The sequence below is a fragment of the Rousettus aegyptiacus genome, unplaced genomic scaffold, assembly GCF_014176215.1.
Source record: "Rousettus aegyptiacus isolate mRouAeg1 unplaced genomic scaffold, mRouAeg1.p scaffold_m13_p_10, whole genome shotgun sequence".
Lineage (NCBI taxonomy): Eukaryota > Metazoa > Chordata > Mammalia > Chiroptera > Pteropodidae > Rousettus > Rousettus aegyptiacus.
In genome coordinates this window covers 76323912-76344904 of record NW_023416285.1, presented here as the reverse complement: position 1 = coordinate 76344904, position 20993 = coordinate 76323912, and the positions used below count along the sequence as shown (strand labels likewise).

At 35.8% G+C, this 20993-nt stretch overlaps 1 protein-coding gene across 5 annotated transcripts in view; it reads right to left on the bottom strand.

Moving 5' to 3' along the window:
* CUL2 (cullin 2) overlaps nt 1–20993 on the bottom strand; it is a 92806-nt gene that overhangs the window by 60744 nt on the left and 11069 nt on the right. For 4 of the 5 annotated variants that reach the window (XM_016164848.2, XM_016164849.2, XM_016164850.2 and 1 more), the window contains exon 2: nt 7326–7466. In XM_016164848.2, the coding sequence (XP_016020334.1) occupies nt 7326–7444 (119 nt within the window). In that variant the 5' untranslated portion in view covers nt 7445–7466. Of the gene's footprint in view, nt 1–4724; nt 4780–7325; nt 7467–20993 lie in introns of all 5 variants that reach the window. The other variant, XM_016164853.2, reaches the window with a different exon arrangement.

The following is a 20993-nucleotide window of genomic DNA, read 5'->3' as shown; positions in this document are numbered from 1 at the left end:
GGGAAAAAAAGATCTGTGCAAGAGAGGGAATACAGGGAGACTTTCCTATTTCATTCCGTATGTAAGAGTTATATAGTCTTCCTCAGTGAGAATGTGTTCATATATTTTTAATGGAATCCACCTTAATAAATTTTTTAAATTAATATTTTAACTTACCATAGTTTGGGGTCTCAGTTAACCACTGTATAGTTTCACTCAACTGCCTAAAAGATATTCCTAAATATGTTCTTTTTCTCTAAATTGTTCAAATAACCAATTACCCCGGAAATGTTTAGGCTTTAGGGAGAGCACCCAAGAAGATCACTTTTTAAGACATTTTAAAGATAAAAAATGGGAAATAACTGGAGGTCAGATTTAGATTTAAGTATTCTTTCCCAAAGTCATCTTTGCCTTAAGTCACTCTTAGGGAGCCAGAACATAAAAATTCCTCTATTTAACAACTTTCCATTTAAAAATTCTGTCAGAAGCAAAATTGTTTCAGATCAAACTCTGTTACAAACAAAAAGAACTGTTGGCCAGCAACAAAATTACTTATTTTAGTTCATTTTCTCTATTAAAAGGTGCTTCCTATACTTGGGCTTAATTTTGAGTTTTAATACTATTAACTTTATTGTGTAAGTAGGTCACAATGAGTTTTGAAATGACAATAAAAGATTATCTTAAAACTGAAAATGGTAAGACGACCAAAAAAGAATTGACAATAAAAAATATTTATTGACATTCCTGAAAATAATAAAAATGTAACATATAAAAAATAAATCAGTGAAATCGATTAGAATCAGCATCAAATATTAGCCTAATTTCATTTAGAAGCATGGAATGAAACTTGTTGCTGATGCACCAAGCAGAGACAACTACAGATAAAACTTTTTCTAACTATACAATCTAAAGAAAAGTGATGGGTACTAAAAGTGTTACTTATGCCAAGGTTACTAAGAAGTTCTCCTTCTAATACCTCTGATGATTGTCAAAAATGGAGACTGCCTGCCTCAGCATTCTTCAATGCAGTCGAACTGGTCTACGTTTGAAAAAGATGCCTGACAGTATACATATTAGAAATGAGGACAATAGTATGCCTGGTTTTAAAGCCTATTTCATAAGCTGGAAGAAATACATTCAGGGAAGGAAATCTTTAGTTTTCTGTTTTTTTGTTTGTTTGTTTGTTTTTAAGTTTCAAGTATACAGTACATTGGTTAGGCATTTATATAGTTTATGAAACGATCTCTTCAATTGCTCTTTCCCTCCTCTGGCTCTACACCTAGCCATTACATTGATGCTAACTGTATTCCGTATGCCATGCTCCCCATCCCTGTGACCATCTATCAACTACTCAACTACTAATTTGTACTTCTTTAACCCTTCACCCCTTTCTCCCAGTCCCTCAACCCCTCCCTTCTGGCAGCCACCAGATTGTCCTCTGTATTTATGAATCTGTCTTCGTTTTGTTCCTTAGATTGCACACATAAGTGAAATCATATGGTATTTATCTTTCTCTGACTTAATTTCATTCAGCATAATTAATAGGTTCATCCATGTCATTTCAAATAGTAGGACTTCATTTTTTTTTTTCGGCTAATAGTCCATTGTATATATGAACTACAACTTCTTTTCCAATTGTCTGTTGATGGGCATTTAGGTTGCTTCCATATCTTGGCTATTGCGAATCGTGTTGCTGCGAACAAAGGGGTGCAAAGATCTTTACAAATTAGTATTTTGGTTTTCTTTGGAAAAATACCCAGAAATGCAATTGCTGGGTCAAAAGGTGGTCCAATTTTAATTTTCAGAGGAACTTCCAGACTGTTTTCTATAGTGGCTGTACTAACTTGCAATCCCAGTAACAGCATATGAGGGTTCCCTTTTTCCCACATCCTCGCCAATGCTTGTTGTTTTTTTAATTTACTGCTGATAGCCATTCTGACAGGTGTGAGATGGTATCTCGCTGAGATTTTAATTTGCATTTCTCTGATGGTTAGTGACTTTAAGCATCTTTTCATATGTCTTTGGGCATGTGTATATCCTCTTTGGAGAAAATCTATTCAAGTCTTCTACCCATTTTTTTAATTGAGCTGTTTTTTTGTTGTCGTTGTTTTGTATGAATTCTTTATATATTTTGGATACTAATCCCTTATCAGATGTATCATAAGTGAACATCTCCCATTCAGTAGGCTGGCTGTCTTTTCGTTTTGATAGTTTCCTTTGCTGTGCAAAACCTTTTTAATTTGACGTAGTCCCATTTGTTTTTATTGTTTGTTTGTTTGTTTCCCTTGCCCAAAGAGATATATTTGAAAAGAAATTACTAGGAGCAATATCAGAGAGTCTGCTGTCTATGTTCACTTCTAGAAGTTTTATGGTTTCGGGTCGTACATTTAAGTCTTTAATCCATTTTGAGTCTATTCTTGTATATGGTGCAAGAAGATTTCATTTTTTTGCATATATCTGTCCAACTTAGGGTAGGCAATCTTAAATCTCCTCTTGCTCAATCACCTTAAACTCATATAAAACCATTTAGAAGCTAACTTGATCTAACATAGGAGAGTTTTTATATTACACTCTGGGGTTTGGGAATTGTTCTAACAGCTACCAAAAGGCAGAAAACCATGAATAAAAGTAAGCCAAAACAACCAAAAAACTCCAACCCAGAAAAACAAATAATTAATGTAGATCTACACTTAGCTTCTATCTTATCATGAGAGCACTTGATATACATACTCAAAGGGTAAATTCCAAACCATCCTAGAGACTGCACCAAAGCTATCATAAAGCTTTTGTTAGGAAGCATCATTATCGCTTGTGTTAGGCAGAATTCTAAATATGGACTCCCAAGGTTTCCTACCCTAAATCTGGGACTGTGAATATAAGCTATCACACCCATGTTACATTACATGGCAAAAAGGGACTTTGCAGCTGCAATTATGATTACTCATCAGTTAACCCTAAAATAGGGAGATTGTCCTAGACTTTCCTGGTGGATCTAATGTAACCCCAGGAGCCCTTTAAAAGCAGATCCCCACCAATCTCTGCCCCACCGCAGTTAGTTGCAAAAGGACAAGTCTGAGAGAGTTGAAGCACAGAAAGCTTTGACATGCCACTACTGGCTTTGAAGATAGAGGTGAGTAACATGTAAAATCTGAAGAGTGACCACAAATCAATGAGAGCAATTTCTGGCCAACAGTTAACAAAGAAACAGGGACCCCAGTCCCAAAACTGTGAAGAACTGAATTCTGCCAATCAACAGGAATGAGCTCAGAAGAGGACTATGAGCTCTAGAATACGTTTTAGGCTTATGAGATCCTGAGCAGAGAAACCAGTCACAACATGTACTTCTGACCAACAGAACTGTGAGATAATTAAGAGTGTTTCTTTAAGTCAGCAAATTTGTGTTAATTTGTTATGCACCAAAAATTTTTTATATTTTCTATTTACATTAATTATCAACCAGATACCCTGCATATATACCTAGACCCAGTACATTTACATAGGAGTATAAAAAGTTCCACTTATCAACAAAATTAGAGAACTAGCCATATATTAGTGTTGTTTCATCTGCACAGCGTGCTTAATGACATTTAGTTGACAGCAGCTATTCAATCATCAGATATTTGCTAGGTGTCCATATGTACCACATAATGAGAATATAGGAATGAATGAAATGGACATGAATTCTTGCCTTTATGGAGCTTATATTTAGTTAAAATGTTTGTGAACAAGGGTTCAATAAGTTCCATACTTACACACGTTACACACTTCAATTGGCAGCCAAGCTTCTTTAATGCTAACTGCAAGAATATAGAAGACTTCGGCATTTTTACCTCAGGATTCTAACCTACAATATCAGTAAGTCAGATCTTAATCCTCTTAGGCCACAAAATTCTCAACTGTAAAATGGGGTTAATACATATTTTACAAGGTCATTTGTAAAAAATTAATTATATAAACATATATATGTTGGAAGAAAATATGATAAAAGAATGTACAAGCATGATTTTGAACTTAAATAGTTCAAAACATAGAATTAACCAATATTGTTTAGGGTTGTATGCATAAGAGCTATACTGCTTTTAGAAAAACAGGAAAATAATAGATACAAAGGTTGGAATAGTAGTTAGTTACCTCCAAGGGAAAGGATAGGGCTTGTGAACTGAGAGGGACATGTGGTGGTGTGGTGTTGGTGAACACTGGCAGTGTTCTGGTTCTTAACCAACCTATGTGGTGATTATGCAGGTGTTTGCTTTATAATTTGTCTTACAATCTTTTCCACATATATGTTATGTTTTACACACTCAAAAAAATGCTTTATAAAAGATCAAGTAGTAATACATAGGGTAATACTCAATTTTGGGGGCTTTTTTTCATTTTCAAAATATTAAAGTTTCATGGCCTCTAAAATTCTACTTCTAGTATCTGAGGGTCGGAAATCAACCTTATATTCTTGGGCAAAATAACAGGAAAACAGTGGGAATTCTACTTTAAAACAAATAACACAGCCCTTATTTTTCAATTAAAATTTACTATTTTTGAAGGTTATTTTTTATTTTAGGCGGGGAAATATCTATGATCAGGTCAAGAATAACTAGCTCGAACAATAAACATCTTAGAAATAATAGTGACTAAAGGGGCACTTTCCAGAGAAGTTATCTATTTCAAAACCATTTAGAAACCAACCAGTTAAGTGTATATTCTATACAATAACAAAGAACACATTTAATTATTTTCTTTTTCTTTACCTTATGCTCATTTCCCCTTTTCTTGTAATCTTCTATGACCAATTCCTTCTCTTCTCTCTCTGCTCATTATTTTAGTTAAAATAGCCTTAAAATACTTGCCTAGCCAACCTTATTAACACACAAGTAGCCTTTAAAACTTTTTCAATTTTCATTAAGATTCCTACCCAAAAATAATCCATAATGACCCAAAGAAAAATTTAAGAGACTAATTCAATAATAGGCTCTTCAAAAGCAAAAATCCATATCAATTATCCTCTAGGTAAACTGGAAAATATAGGGAATTAGATGTTAGAAATCTTGTATTCAAGTCCATGCTCCATCAGGTACTACCTGCATGACCCTGGGCAAGTCCTCTGACCTCTGAGTATGTTTCCTCATCTCTTACATAAAAACTACAATTATATTTGTCCCACTGATCGCACAGGCTCGTCTGCTGTATCAAATGACATAAAAAATATAAAAGATCTTTGCAAACTACAAAGCCTTCCAGAAACATTACCATCGTTTTAATTATCTTTAGTGCCCAGAACATACGTAGCCTAACGAATGTTTCTTACTGACAACTACAACAAATTAATTAATTAAATGATTTCCTGTTGGTCTAAAAGAACTCCACTACTCTTACATCAACATTCGGCTTAATATTAACAATTGAGTGAGGCACTGAGAACAAGTTGAATTACATTGTCTTATGAAATCCAAGCGTTTCTAAAGAACACATGCCCCACATGAGGGCGACCATCCTTCAGCTCCAGAAGACTGCTAGAGGGCAGCACAAAGCTTGCGAAATCTCTGAACTTCCACACAGAATCTGGATAATACCTTCACATCTCACCTCTTTTTTGGGAGACTCTCTGATTCCTACGGTATCTGTCCAGTCCCCAAGGTCTCCGTCAGGGCCCTGGGACTGCCAAACCACTGGGACTCAGATCCCTAGGTCTCAACCCTATCCCCTTTCTTCATTCTGAGATATGACACATGTCGTATCTCCTATGATAAAAGACTGAGGTGGTTCACGAGACCACTAGACATATGTTGTCCCCATGCCTACCCTGCCTTGGCCCCTGGCAGACACTGGGCAGAGCTGGTAAGACCACTATCCACTACTTTGCCCCAGGTATCTGTGGCCGAGGGTTCCCAGAGATCCCTTAGCCTCTCAAATACTAAAACGCTTAAGTATTTTAATACTTTTTTTTCTTGTTTGCCAGTTTATACCCTAGGTGCTGAGATTGCACTGTTTTCTGTATATATAATGTATATATAATGTAAATATATTTTATTATACATATTATTATAAATAATCTACAGAGAATACATTTTTTAAAAACACTGCTGTCAGGTAGGAATGCAGAATACCAAGTTTCAGATTGTCCTAGCAAATCTGTCTTTTATATAGAACTCCTAATTCACAAATACAGATACCTCAATTAAAAACATGTGTCTGTCTTATAATCACTGAACTTGCTGTTCATTCTTTTCCCCCAGATATCTGTAAGGCTTGCTCCCTCACTTTGTCTCTGCTCAAATATCATTGTCCTCAGGAAGGTATTCCTTAACCATCCCTTCTAAGCCACTCACATAGGCACTCCAACTGTTCTCCACACACTTGTATGTTACCTGCTGCTGAGTGGGCTCTGATTCCTTGCAACCCTGTGAATGAGTGATGTCCATAACACCCTGTTCTCAACAATCCTGTTCAGCTTCTATAGATTCCTGCCTATGGCTTCTTTTATGGAGTCACTCCATCTCATACTGGTCTTCCCCTTTTCCTGTTGCTTTTTCCAGAATTACTCTCTTTCCCAAAGAACCCTGCCTTCTCACAATCTGCCAGAAATGACAGCTCCTGTTTTGTCACTTTGGCCTCCAGAGATGTTTCAGGCTTAATTTGCTCTAGGACTCACTTATCTTTCTGGTGGTCCAGGGTGTCCACAGAGCTCTCTTCCAACATCATATTTAAGATGAAACCAATTCTTCCTTATCAGCCTTCTTCGCTATCCATCTTTTGCATCCATACATAGGAATTGGAAATACAAGGAGGGGAATGATCTTAGCCTTGGCCTCTAAGGGCATATCTTTGCTCTTGATAACCTTTCCCAATTCCACTCCTGCCCTTCCAAATTCACAGCCTTCTCTTGATTTCCTGCCTGCAGTCTTCACTTCAGTTGATGATCCTTATCCTGCTTTATTTTTCCCCACAGTATTTATCACTACCTGCTATTAGAAGCACTAACATTAGATTTTTTTTGTTTATTGCCTGTTTCCATTAGTAGAATGAAGGCAAAGTAGTTTATTTTGTTCACTCACAACTGTATTCCAAAAGCCTAAAGTAATGTCTAACATATACTAAGTGCTTAGTAAGTATTTATTGAATAAAACGTTATCAAAGATTAATGACTACCACATATAGGTGAACTTAGAAATGTAAATAACATATTTGAAAACAGTAACAATGGAATGTTCTTCCATTTACATAAGCTTAAACCTGTTCTCACTTTTGGACAAGTTTATCAATTTTAGGACATTTATCAATGTTCATTCACACATTTATCAATACAAATGTCATCAATACAAGAACATTTATCAATGCCACTAAAAGGATACGAGAAGCGATCGTTCCATGTTGCTCTTTCGACGTATTCCAACATGACAACAGCTTTGATTGTCGTTAAAAGTTTGTTCCATGTTTCATCAAAATCTACTACTCTTGGTTTCAAAGACATTGTGCAAGTTTAGTGTTGAAATCTGTCATATGAAAAAAAATAGTAATGTTAGTATGAGTTCTACAAGATCACTTATTTTTTTAATGTACTACATAATTAAATAGCGTAATAGATGGAAGGGGTGAGAAAAGAACCTGGCACATAATAAGAGCACAATAAACATTGGATACTAACTTTTCATGACTTTCCAAAGAATTCCATAGAATATTTGCATTCATTACAAACTCTAGGAAATTGAGAGCTTTTAATACAAGCTATTTATTATCAGGAGTGTTGTTCCAAAGATTTAGGAGCCTCATTTATTGTGCTAAGGAAAAGAAAGTGGGACCTAGTCAAAAGGTCAACTCCCATCATGAGAAATATACAAGAGATACTCAATAAAAAGGTTTGGGTCCCAAATCCTTAAACTAGGAAATGAGGTGGTATGCAGGGGAATATGAAAATACACACAAAAAAATAAGGTTAGGTAAAAAATTAGAGAGGAAATTTACATTTACATTAAAATAAAGATGAATTGCAGAGCAGAATGTAAAATTCACATGAACTTTTAAGATAAAAGTTAAAGATTTCAAAGAAATATCAGGGTTGCTTCTTCTCAGATCCTCAGGGTATCCAGCCCCACTGCTCTAATGAAAAACACACCCATAGCATGCAATTCCTGGCTCAGGTGAACTTGACCAGTCTAGTCGTAAGCTGAAAAACTCCTTTCCCCTAGCAGACAAGCTGTATTCTAGGAGTTAGCTGGTTTCTGGAACAAAAAGGTCCCAAGGTTATAGAAACTTGTTTCAAAGGCTAGATTCCAAATCCTTCTCAATATCACATCAGAACAACAGAATTAAGAAACTTTTTAAAGTTAAATTTAAGTGCACAAGGGAATGTTCTTCTGGCACAAGTTTTAACACCTTCCCAGTTTTCCCTTATTACTGGGACTGTGAAACACCAAGCTAGCCTGTAGTCAAGGTCAAACAAGGAGAAACATACTTTCTCAGGTCTTACATTGTAGGGAAAAGGGGGATAGGGAAACAATGGGTGGGGGGATGAATACAGAGAAAAGGAGACAAGAGTAAGAAACCAAGTGAACGCCCCCAGCCCACAACCAAAGGTGGCCTTAGGTCCTTCTTATATTTCTATCCTATGAAGAGAAAATAACTCAAGAGAAGTCCAAGGAATAGACTTTAAGGAAGAGAAAGAAAAGGTATCAGAGAGAAACCAAACAAAAATCCAAGAGGGTGTGCCACAATGAATCTGAGCTCTTTCCTAAACATAACAAAGACTCCACCTCCAGGCCTTAAATTTCCTGTACTAAAATGGATTAGCAATAATTTCACTGTATGTGGGGGGGGGGGGGGGTGGGAGAAGGGGTGGGAGGAGGCAGGGACAATGGAGAGAACCTAAAGCTCTAGCTTTGTATCAGGGAATTAACCTTAACTCCTCATCCTTATTTACCATATCCTATGTTCCTGAATATTTCTTAAATTCATCTATTACTGCATTCCTACATATGTCCTGGGATCAGGCCCTCAGCACTTCTAGTCTGTATTAATCTTTTATTCATCAAAGAAATAATGTTAGTATTTACATAGTGCTTACTAGGGGCCAAGCATTATTCTCAACGCTTTATATAAATGTACTTAATCCTCCCAACAATCTGATTATGTAGATCCTACTGTTTTCTACATTTTCTAGATAAGAAAACTAAGCCACAGAGTGATTAAGAAACTTGCTTAAGGTCACAGAGCTACATAATGGAGGCATCAGGAGGATTTGAATGTGTGCTGGAGCCTGAGCTCTCAATCACTATATGCAACTATACTGCCTTATTAACATTTTAGTGATTACTTAAATATCAGGCACGATTCTACTAAGCTCTGGGGATGCAGTGGTCAATAAACAAAGTTCTTGACCTTCAAAAAAATTAGAATCTAAGACCTGGCACTCAAAGACAAAAATAACCTAATTAAAACAAAAAGTTGAGGATATCATACGTTTGTCTTGATACTTAAAGCCATTGGATGTTTTCCACTATACACAGCATTCAGTTTAAGCTTACTGGCAACACAGACACACCACACTTCCAAAACTTCATCTCAGATTAAAGCACCTCTCCAGCTTCTTCTTCTGAGACTCCTTGGCATAATTCAGTAACTTCTCTCTGCTTAAAGGTCATTGAACTGATTCATATACCCTGCTGTTATCCTTATTGCTTTCTATAGCTAAATTTTTCTATTTCCTTACCTCTACCTTCCACCCATTCACCTCTTAAAACTGATATTAAAGCCTTGGTCCAGGATATCTGCTTTTAAAAAACTTTCCTGGCACCACTAAAGGTTAGGTAAGGTGCCTGATCTTAAGTATTACATGAGAACTCTATGCTTACCTCTACTGTAACTATCTGAGTATTTCTTGAGGGCAGGGACTTTTTAGTAACTGTATTCCAAAAAGTTGGCTATGTTCCCCTCATGTTAGTTTTCCCCCTTCATAAAAATGGGATCGTATTACACACACTGCTTAAAATTAGTTTAAAGGTTGCAGAGACTGCCTTTTAGCTTAATTCAAGTTTTGACAGAATCACTGATTTCTCTGCTGAAATTATCAGATTTACGGTGAATGGGTACCTTTGTAGTGATCATCCATTCTTAGATGGAACGTTTGGAAGCCAAGATGAGAGAGAAGCATCGGCCCAGTGAAACACACTAAAAACTAACAAAGCAAAAGCTGAAAGTATGCTGAAATAGTCTGTTAAATTCTCTGCTTGCCCAATAGAAAGCTCCCATAACTAAAATATTTAAGTTCCTTCATAGTATTTAAATTGTTTAAATAATAATTTATTCATGGAGAATTTATGTAAAGCTGTGAAAGAGAGCAAGCAAAGAAACAGGATCACAACCATCGTACTTTTCTTCTCCATCCCCAAACTGTCAGACAACTCATAAAAATATATATACATCTTGTTCTTCATTCATGTATCTTACTAGAGACATGGTCCTATACCTGATATCTTGGCAGGACCACTTCCATCCCCACTCAATTAAACTGGGTCCCACTGAGTATCAGCAAAGTTTAAATCTTGCATTACCACAATCTCTTCCAGCTTCCTTCTGAGTTTCGCTCATGCAATGTTAGGGTTTTAACACTCATGCACATAGGTACTATACCAAAGGCCCATGAGTGTTATGGGTCCTAAAAATAAATTCATAGATTCTAAATTTAAAAAAAAAAAAGGCAAAATAAAAATTCATATGTTTCTAGATGTGTCAATATTAATATTTTAAAAAGTTCTCTTACATTTGAAAATGATTTGCAGATCAGATTTCCTCATTAGAGCACCATTTCTAAATATGTATGGCTGTCAATAATAATAAATTAAATAACTACAAAAGTTATTAATATAATAAACATAGTTACCATGACCCAACAATTCCACTCCTAGGTACATACTCAAGAGAAAACATGCCCACACAAAAACTTATACACAAATGTTCATAGAAGCTTTATTTATAAAGGCCAAAAAGGAGAAATAACACAAATGTCTATAAACTGACAAACAGATAAATAAAATGTAGTTTATCCATACACTGGGTTATTAAGGGAATGAAGTAGTGACAGATGCCATAACATGGATGAACCTCAAAAACATTATGCTAAAAGAATGAAGCTGGTCACAAAAGAACACATATTGTAAGACTCCATTTATATAAAATATCCAGAATAAGTCAATTATAGAGACAGAAAGTGTTTCAGTGGTTGCCCATGGCTAGGGGACTTGGTGAAAATGGAAAGGACTGCTAACTTAGGTGATGAAAATGTTCTAAAACTGATTGTTATGATGGCTGTACAACTCTGTAAATGTACTAAAAACCACTAAATTGTACACCTCAAATGGGGACACCGGATGGTGTGTGAGGTCTATCTCAATAAAGCTGTTATACATTTAAGAAGTGAAATAAAAATTCTATCAAAATTTTTAGGGCAATTTAATGTGGAGGCAAGGGGAGAATAGGTATATTTACATGGCTGCAAATTCTGAAATCTTAGTTTTTCACTCCTGTGCTCTAGTCACCAGCTCCTACTACCAGAGGAAATATATATCTGTCTGGGGGCATTTAACACATGTTTACACATGGTTTGTTATTCTCCTCTTTTACATAAATGACTTTTTATCTGTTTTACATAAATGGTATTATACTATTCAGTAGTATATTCACTCAACATTACATTTGGGATTCTATATTAATACATAAGGATTTCTTTAATCTTAATAGTATTTCATTGTTTGCCTCTATCTGGATCCATTCTACTGTTTGATATAAGATGAGGCCTCCAAAATTAAAGTACTTAGTTTAATATCAGTAATTTTAAGTTAAATGGTTTTAACAAATAGATTAGTAAGCTCTTTTTACATAGATATTAACAAGGTTTTCTTCTAAGGATTTTAGTAACAATTTATAAGTTACACTTGCTATATATAATTATTGATGGGAGAAGGAAACTGCATTATCATTATCTGTAACTACCATTTATTAAATACCTTCTGTATGCCTTCCATGCTATCCATGTTATATATACAAGCACACTAAAGTTCAACCTGCAAGTCAGCAAAATCTAGACTGTAGGAAACTACTGGATAATCATATTTCTTCGATAAACTGTGCACATACATCAGAAAGAGACAGAAAGAGGAGAGGGAGAGAGTTCTATCAAGGGGAAATTGACTAAAATAAACTAAAAATGCACATTAATAAATCACAGAGCGATTGACCTTATTTGGATCTAGATTTAAGCTCTTTTCAAAAAATGATATTCATGATAACCCTGGAATTTTTAACACTGATGGGATATTTGATTCAAGAATTGATCTTTATAATGATAATTATAAAGTGAGAGTTTTTTTAATGAGTCTCTGTTAGGGACACATTCTAAAATATAAATGTAATGAAATGCTATCTGACATCTGCTTCAAAATTAAACAGCTTGCTTATGAGTAGATAATCATTGATGAAGAGTGACAAGTGCACGAGGGTTTATTATACTACTATTATTTTTATATATGTTTGCAATATTCCAAATTAGAAGAGTAAAATAAATCATCATTATTAACAGTTTCACAAATATGGTGGTGGGGAGGAGTACATAAAAGAAATCAGAAAGCTTTAAAAAAAAGCTTATTAATCTAAGACGTCTAACATTCCAGCAATATGTATTCTAGAAAACTGGATAAGTCAATACTATTATATATATGTGCGTTTATATATATATCTCAACATAAGCACATTCAAACCTATACAAATTTTTATAAAAATTTGAGTCAAACAGGATATTCTTGGGAGCAAGATCCCAACACATTGAGAAAAATGCTTCAGAGAATAACAGTTTGTAGTTTCTTTTATGCTTCTGAAATTAAGGAAGGAACATAAGAAAGATTACATGAAGGTGGGAGAAAGCAAGGTAATTATAGGATTAAAGGTTAAGATTATGTGCTCTTTAAAATGTACAAAGCGCCAATATAAATACAGTCAAGGGGATGTAAGGTACAGCATAGGGAATATAGTGAATAATACTGTAATAACTAAGTAGGTGTCAAATGGGTACTAGGCTTTTTAGGGTCATCATTTCGTAAGTTATATATAAATGTATAACCACTATTTTGTACATGTTAAACTAATATTTGTATGCCAACCAATTGAAAAAAATTTAATTATTTTAAAAAAGATTCTGTGTTCTCTTGAGGGTGGTCATACTTTAGAAGGAGGGGTATGAAAAGAGGCATTTCTAAGGTATGTTAACCTAGATGCACAGAAACAACAAACAGAGCTTGCTTAAGGCAAAAATAAGCCTTTTATTAAAGATGTTATATTCTGTGGCATGACTACACACCAGGACCTCCCCAGTTAGGAATTTATCATCAGATCATCCTGGGAGGTTACTTTCCATAGAACCCATTTTTTCATCCACACATACCAAAACTGAAGAACATGAGTTTTTCAATTAAAAATTCCCAGAATTCCTTCTCGATTCCCAGAATTTTTTACTTTAAAAATGTTTTACTTTAAAAATAACTAACGAGACATCTCTTTTTGACACATTAAAACACTGGGGATAAAGAAAAGATTCTGAAAGTTTCTAGAAAAGAAAAACAGGTTACAACAGACTATAAATTGGAAAGTCTTTAGATTTAGCAACAGCAACACTGGAAGCTGGGAGGTAATGTAAAGTAATGCCCTCAAGATTCTCAGGGAAAATGACTAATCACCGAGAATTCACCAAGAGTAATAGCAAATAATTTACTTCCCACGCAGCCTTTTTCCTCAAGAAAACAGAATATATCCTTCATTGCGAGAGAATGGAACAAACTAAGACAGACTAGGGATCCCAGGAACAAAGGCTAACACAGGAAGGGCGAACAGGAATTCTTCAAAACAGCAGCTATGCAGATTTTAAAAGCAATCTGTCCAGATAAACACAGAAGACCAAAGGGCTCCAGGAGAGTTATCTCTAAGAAAAGGGGAAGGAAAGGAGAGAACTAATAGATTGTCTCAGGGGTCAACAAACTTCCTGTAAAGGACTAGACAGTAAACATTTTTAAACTCTGAAAGTCATTCAGTCTGTTACAACTACTCAATTCTGCCACTGTAGCACAAAAGCTGCCATAGGTATAAGTAAATGAATGGGTATGGTTGTGTTCCAACAAAACTATACTTGAAAAAAAAAAAGAAAGAAAACGGGAGTGAAGGATTTGACCCGAGCCATATTTTGCCAGAACCCTTCCCAACTCACCACCCCCCATTGCTTGGTATGTTTGGCCAATGAAAGGAGTTGGCAGCTCTGATGGAGAATTGGGGGATAATTTAAGTGGATTACATTAAAACCTAAGCAAAGGATTAAGGAAAGATTTTCTAGCTAAAACACAAAAAGTCTGAACCATACAAGAAAAAAGTTGATAAAAAACTGGACTTCATCAAAATTAAAAACTCTGGTCTTAGAATACTGATAATAAATATATAGTAAAGGTAATGGATTATCGCTTATAAAGAGCTAAAATGAAGATTAAATGACAAAAGTAGTAAAAATAAGTATAACTACAATAATGAGTTACAGAATACCCAAATGTAAAGTGAGATATTAAAAAATAAAACATAAGGAAAGTAAACACAGAGAGCTTTAGAATGCTCTTTGTCATTTTATAAGCCTCGAGGTAACCACAAGCAGAAACCTACAGTAGATACACAAAAGATAAAGAGAAAGGACTCTAACCATATCACTAAAGAAAGCCATCAAGCCACAAAAGAGCAAGAAAAGAAGAAAAACAGAGGAACTACAAAACAGCCAGAAAACAGTTTTTAAAAATGTCAGTAAGTATATAAATATCAATAATTACATTAAATGTAAATTAACTAAATTCTCCAATCAAAAGATAAAGAGTGGCTGAATAGATTTAAAAAAAAAAAAAACTCATCTATATGCTGCCGAGGAGAGACCCACTTCAGATGCAAAGACACACACAGACTGTGAAGAGATGGAAAGATATTCCATGAAGATGAAAACCAAAAGAAAGCTATGGTAGCTATACTAACAAAAAACAGACTTTAAAACAAAGACTGTAATAAGAGACAAAGAGTCTCGATGCAAAGAATAGGATACCACATTTGTAAATATTTACACATCCCACATAGGAACACCTAAATACATAAAGCAAATATTAACAGACCAAAAGGAAGAAACAGCAATACAATAATAGCAGGGGTAATTAATACCCCACTTATATCAATAGACAGATCAGACATAAAATCAATAAGGAAACACCAGTTTTAAAAAACACATTAGAGATGACTTTTGGTCAAGATAGCAAAATAAGTAAACACTGTGCTTGCCTCCTCTCACGACCACATCAAAATTACAACTAAATTATAGAACCACCATACTTCAGAAACACATGAAAAGTAGCTGAACACAATTCCTATAACTAATGATATAAAGCAGCAGCCACATCAAGACTAGTAGGAAGTACAGACATGAAACAAGCTGGTCCCATACCCATGTGTAGCAGTTAAGAACTGGGAGGAGTATCTCAGCTGAGGAGGTCTCCCAGAGAACCAAAGGGTGCCAGCCCTACACTAGGGTTCTCAACCCGGAGCACCAGTGCTGAGAAGTCCCACAACATCTAGCTGTGAAAATCAGTGTGAATCCCATCCAGGTGATATACAGGGCTGCAGGCATTCCAGGCATGCCTCTTAAAGGGGCTGTGCATGGACTTACTCACTGACATATTCACCTGAGTTCTAGCACTGGGGCAGCAGCTCAAAAAACGTCAAGGACATACAGGAGAAAATGAATTGCCTAGCTTCAAAGAGAGAGCTGGAGGGACAGCTGTGGCCAGGACAGATGTGCTAATAGACAACACTGTTTCTCTGTTGAGCACTGCCCCAACACGGCCTACAAGGGCAGGCAGGTACCACAGCTGAGTCTCTATAAACCTGCCTAACCATTTGCTCTACCCTAAGTGATCCCAAGACCCCACACCACCCAACCCACAGACCAGCCCAAACCTCTTTTGGCAGCTGTTCCTCACAAGTGCCTGCCTGGGTTCATGCTGCAAACTTTCCTAAATACTCTCCAAGGTCCACGAACCCCCAAATAAGCAGAAGCTAGCCCCGATGTGCCCTTTACCTCTTCCTCAGTGGGCTCAGGAACTAGTGACAGCCACCCTCAGTTTGCAGCATAGCATCTCGCAGGCACCTCTAAGTCCAGCACAGGCAAGTTTCAACCAGAAATCACTTTGTAGCTCCTACTAGGTGGCCCAGAGTAAGGCACAGGCAGTAGCTGACCTGGGCCAGTACCAAAGCCTTTCCCAAGAGGCCCCAGAGCCAAAGGGTGGACTTGGCAGGCACTAGAGAGTCCCACTAAATCGAATCTCACTCCATGGGGTCAGCCCCTGCGAAACAGCTTGTCCACTGTAGTCACAGCCAGACCAATCCCACTGACTGATGTGCCAACAGCAATCAAGCCTCAACTGCAACAGGAAGGCACACACAACACACACAAGGGACACCCCTGAAAGTACACAGCTCACAAGGCCAGGGAGTATGCACCACTGGCCATCACAGGACACCTACACACAACATAAGGCCAATATGTTGTATCAGACATACAGAGACTTAAGAGTTAAGAAATGGAAAAAATATTGCATACAAATGGAAATGGAAAAAAAAAAAGGCTGGGGTAACAATACTTATTATCAAACAAAAGAGACTTTACAACAAAACCTACTACAAGAAAAACATTTCATATACAATAACCAAGATAGGGATGAATCCTAATTGTCCATAAACAGATGATTGGATAAAGATGTGGTACACATATACAATGGTACATTATTACTCTTCCATAAAAAAAAGAACATAATCTTACCATTTGCAACAACATGGATGGGCCTAAAGAGAATTATGCTAAGTAAAATAAATCAGAGAAAGAAAAATACCATATGATTTGAAGATAAAGAAACAATCAAAACAGAAACAACCTCATGATACAAAGAACAAACTGATAAACTGACAGATGGAAGTGAGATTGGAGGGATGGGTGAAAAAGGTAAAGGGATGAAAAAGTACAAATTGGCAGTTACAAAATAGTCATGGGAATGTAAAACACAGCATAGGGAATATAGTCAATAATACTGTAATAACTGTACAGTGCCAGGTGGGTACTAGACTTATCGAGGGGGATCACGTCATAAGTTACAAAAATGTCTAACCACACTACTGTACTGTACACCTAAAATTATGCTATATACCTGAAACTAATATAATAGTGAATGTCAACTGTAATTAAAAAATTAAAATTAAAAAATTAAAAAACAAACAAAAAACACATTAGAGCATATAAACAGATATGTAGAAAATATCCATCCAAAAGCAATAGAATACATATTCTTCTCAAAAGCGTACAACATTCTCCAGGATATACCATATGTTAGGCCACAAAACAAACAAGTCTTAATAAATTTAAGAAAATTTAAACCATATCATGCATCTTTTCTCACCACAAGAGTATGAAACTATAAATTAATTACAAGAAGAAAATTCAAAATTTCACAAATATGTGGAGATTAAACAACATACTATTGAACAACCAACAGATCAAAAGAGAAATCAAAAGAAAATTAAAAAAAAAAAATACCTTGCAACAAATGAAAATGGAAATCCAACAAAATAAAATTTATAGAATACAGCAAAAGCAGTGCTAAGAGATAAGTTCATAGTGACAAATGCTTACATTAAGAAACAAAAAATATATCAAATAAACAACCTAATTTTACACCTCAAGGAACTAGAAAAATAAGAGGCCCAAAGTTAGTACAAAGAAGGAAGTAACAAAGATCAGAGTAGAAATAAATGAAACAAATTTAAAAAACAATAGAAAAGATCAGTGAAACTAAAGGCTGGTTCTTTAAAAAGATAAACAAAATTGACAAACCTTTTGCTAGACTCTCCTGGAACAAAAGAGTACTCAAACAAAATCAGGAATGAAAGAGAAGGCATTACCCCTGATACCAGAGAAATACAAAGGATCATAAGAGACTGCCAGAACAATTATTTGACAACAAATTTGCCTAGCAGAAATAGGCAAATTTTTAGAAACATACGACCTACCAAGGCTGACTCGTGAAGAAACAGAAAATCTGAAAAGATTACTAAGGAGATTGCATGAGTAATCGAAAACCTCCCAACAAAAGTCCAGGACCAGACAGCTTCACTGGTGAACTCTACTGAACCTTCAAAGAATTAATACCAATCCTTCCCAAAATCTTCCAAAAGCCAGAAGAGGAAAGAACACTTCCAAACTCATTTTAGGAGCTAGCATTACCTTGATACCAAAACGGGAGAAGGACACCACAATAAGAGAAAATTATGTCTCAACATAATAAAGGCCATATATGACAAACCCACATTAATCCATACACACTCACCACTATTATTCAACATAATATACTGGAAATCCTGGCCAGAACAATTAGGTAAGAAAAAAAAAGGCATCCAAACCAGCAAAAAGTAAAACTGTCATTATTTGTAGATGACATGATATTATATATAAAAAAGCCCTTAAGACTCCACCAAAAAACTGTTGGAACTAATAAAGTTACAGAATGCAATATCAATGTACAAAACTTTCATGTTTCTATATATTAATAATAAACTATTCGAAAAAGAAATTAAGAAAACAATTCCAATTACGACAAAAAGAATATCTAGGAATAAAATCAAGCAAGAAGGTGAAAGACTTGAACATGAAAACTATAAAATACTGATTAAAAAAAAAACATGAAGACATAAACAGATATTCCATGTTTATAGGTTAGAATTAATAGTGTTAAATGTCCACATAAGCCAAAGCAATCTGCAGATTCAATGTAATCCCTATCAAAATTCAAATGGCATTTTTCACGGAAATAGGGGTGGGCAGAGCTAAAATTTGTATGGAACGAAACGAAGCAAAGCAAAACAAAACAAAACAAAAAAACTCACAAATATACAGAATAGACTGGTGGTTGCCAGAAACAGGGTTGGGGGGTGGGAGGTAGGCTAAATGGGTGAAGAGGGTCAATAACTTCTAGTTATAAAATAGTCATGGGGATATAATGTATAGCATGGTAACTATAGTTAATAATACTGTTTTACCACATCTTAAACTGCTTCTGAGAATGGCATCACCATCACCATATGATTAAGATTATAATAATCTAATGTCATTCTGTATGGCCCATGCGACTTCTGTACCAGCTAAAAAGTTGAAATCTGGAGTTTGGAGAAACATGGCGGAGTGAGAGACGTCCCCAGATCTCTCCCCTTGAAACAAGCTGAATATCAAACACTCAACAAAAAACACCCAAACTGCACACCAGCACATCTGAGCATGGGATCTATGCATTAGAGCTGCCACAGGTCAGAACTCCAGGTGTTGGGCAGTGGACTGGGAGAAATAAACTCACCTCTCACAGCCACTGGAGTTCTTTGTAGGAGGAGGGGGAAGGGAGAAGGTGCGGCGACTTCCCTGAACAGCCCTGCCTGGGAGAGCTGTGAGCTCCATATGGTCAGGCATCAGGGCAGAAAGCAGAGAAGCAGGATTGCAGAGAAACAACAATTGATTTTTACCAGCCACAGTTGCAAAACTGAGGCTGAGCTGCAGCCCACCACCCCCCAATCGAGAGGGCCCTTTACCCCATATCCTGCAAGACAGAACACCGCGGAGCCCAGGGGAATCTGAGCAAATGCTACTGAAACTGTTGCTTACATTGACAAGGACTGAGACTGAGAGTAGTGAGTGTGATTAAACATCTATAAGATAAAAGGGGCATTATTAAGGCTTTATATAAAGCAGGGTTCCAAGAGGCTTAGACACCACCTACTGGAAACCAAAAGAAAAGCGCCTTCTTTACAGCAGGCTAAAGAGAGACCTTATTATATAATAATACTGTATTCCACATTTGAAAGTTGCTAAGAAAATAAATCTTAACTTTCTCATCACGAGAAAAATTTTTATAACAATATGGTGATGGATGTTAACAGACATATTGTGGTAATCATCTGGCAATATATACAGAAACTGAATCATCATCTTATACACCTGAAATTAATCTATCAATTATACTTCAATAAAAAAGAAAATGACAGACAATCCACAGCCTGGGAGAAAATACTTGTAAAATTTGTAAAATATATATCTGATATAGGACAGATACACACACACACACACACACACACACACAGACAGGACTGGTACCCAGAATATATAAAACAAAGCTCACTAATAAGATAACCTACAATCGAACTAACAAAAGACCCAGATAGTTCAGAAATACTGATGGCAAATAAGCACATAAAAGATGCCCAATACCATTAGTCATCAGGGAAATGCCTATTAAAACCTCAGTAAGATAACACTACACACCTATTAGAATGGTTCAAAAAACTGATAGTATCAAATGCTGATAATGACATGGAACTCTTTGCTGCAGATGGAAATTTGGAATGAAATAACCATGTAAGCAGTTTCTATTAAAGTTAAACATACACCTTCCCTGTGACCCAGAAATCCCATTTCTGTGTATTTACACATGAGAAATGAAGACATGTATTTATAAGAAATCTAACATAAATTCTTAGAGCAACTTTATTCATAACTGCCAAAAACTGGAAACAATCCAAATGCCCATCAACTAGTGAACAGAAAAACAAAATGTGGTACATTCACACAACAGTGCATACACAACTTGGCAATAAAATGAAACAAATCACCGATATATGGACAATAAATGAGTCTCAAAAATCATAATGCTAAGTGAAGATGACAGATTCATCAGGCTACATATTATATGATTCAATTTGTGACACTCTGGAAAAAGTAAAAATATAGGGACATGTATCAGGTCACTGGTTGTCACTACACAGAGCCATCACCCTTTTGGGGGTGATAAACTATTCTATATCTTGACTGTGATAGTGGTTATACCACCAAAAAAAAAAAAAGCTGACAAAATTCAAAGAACTATATATAT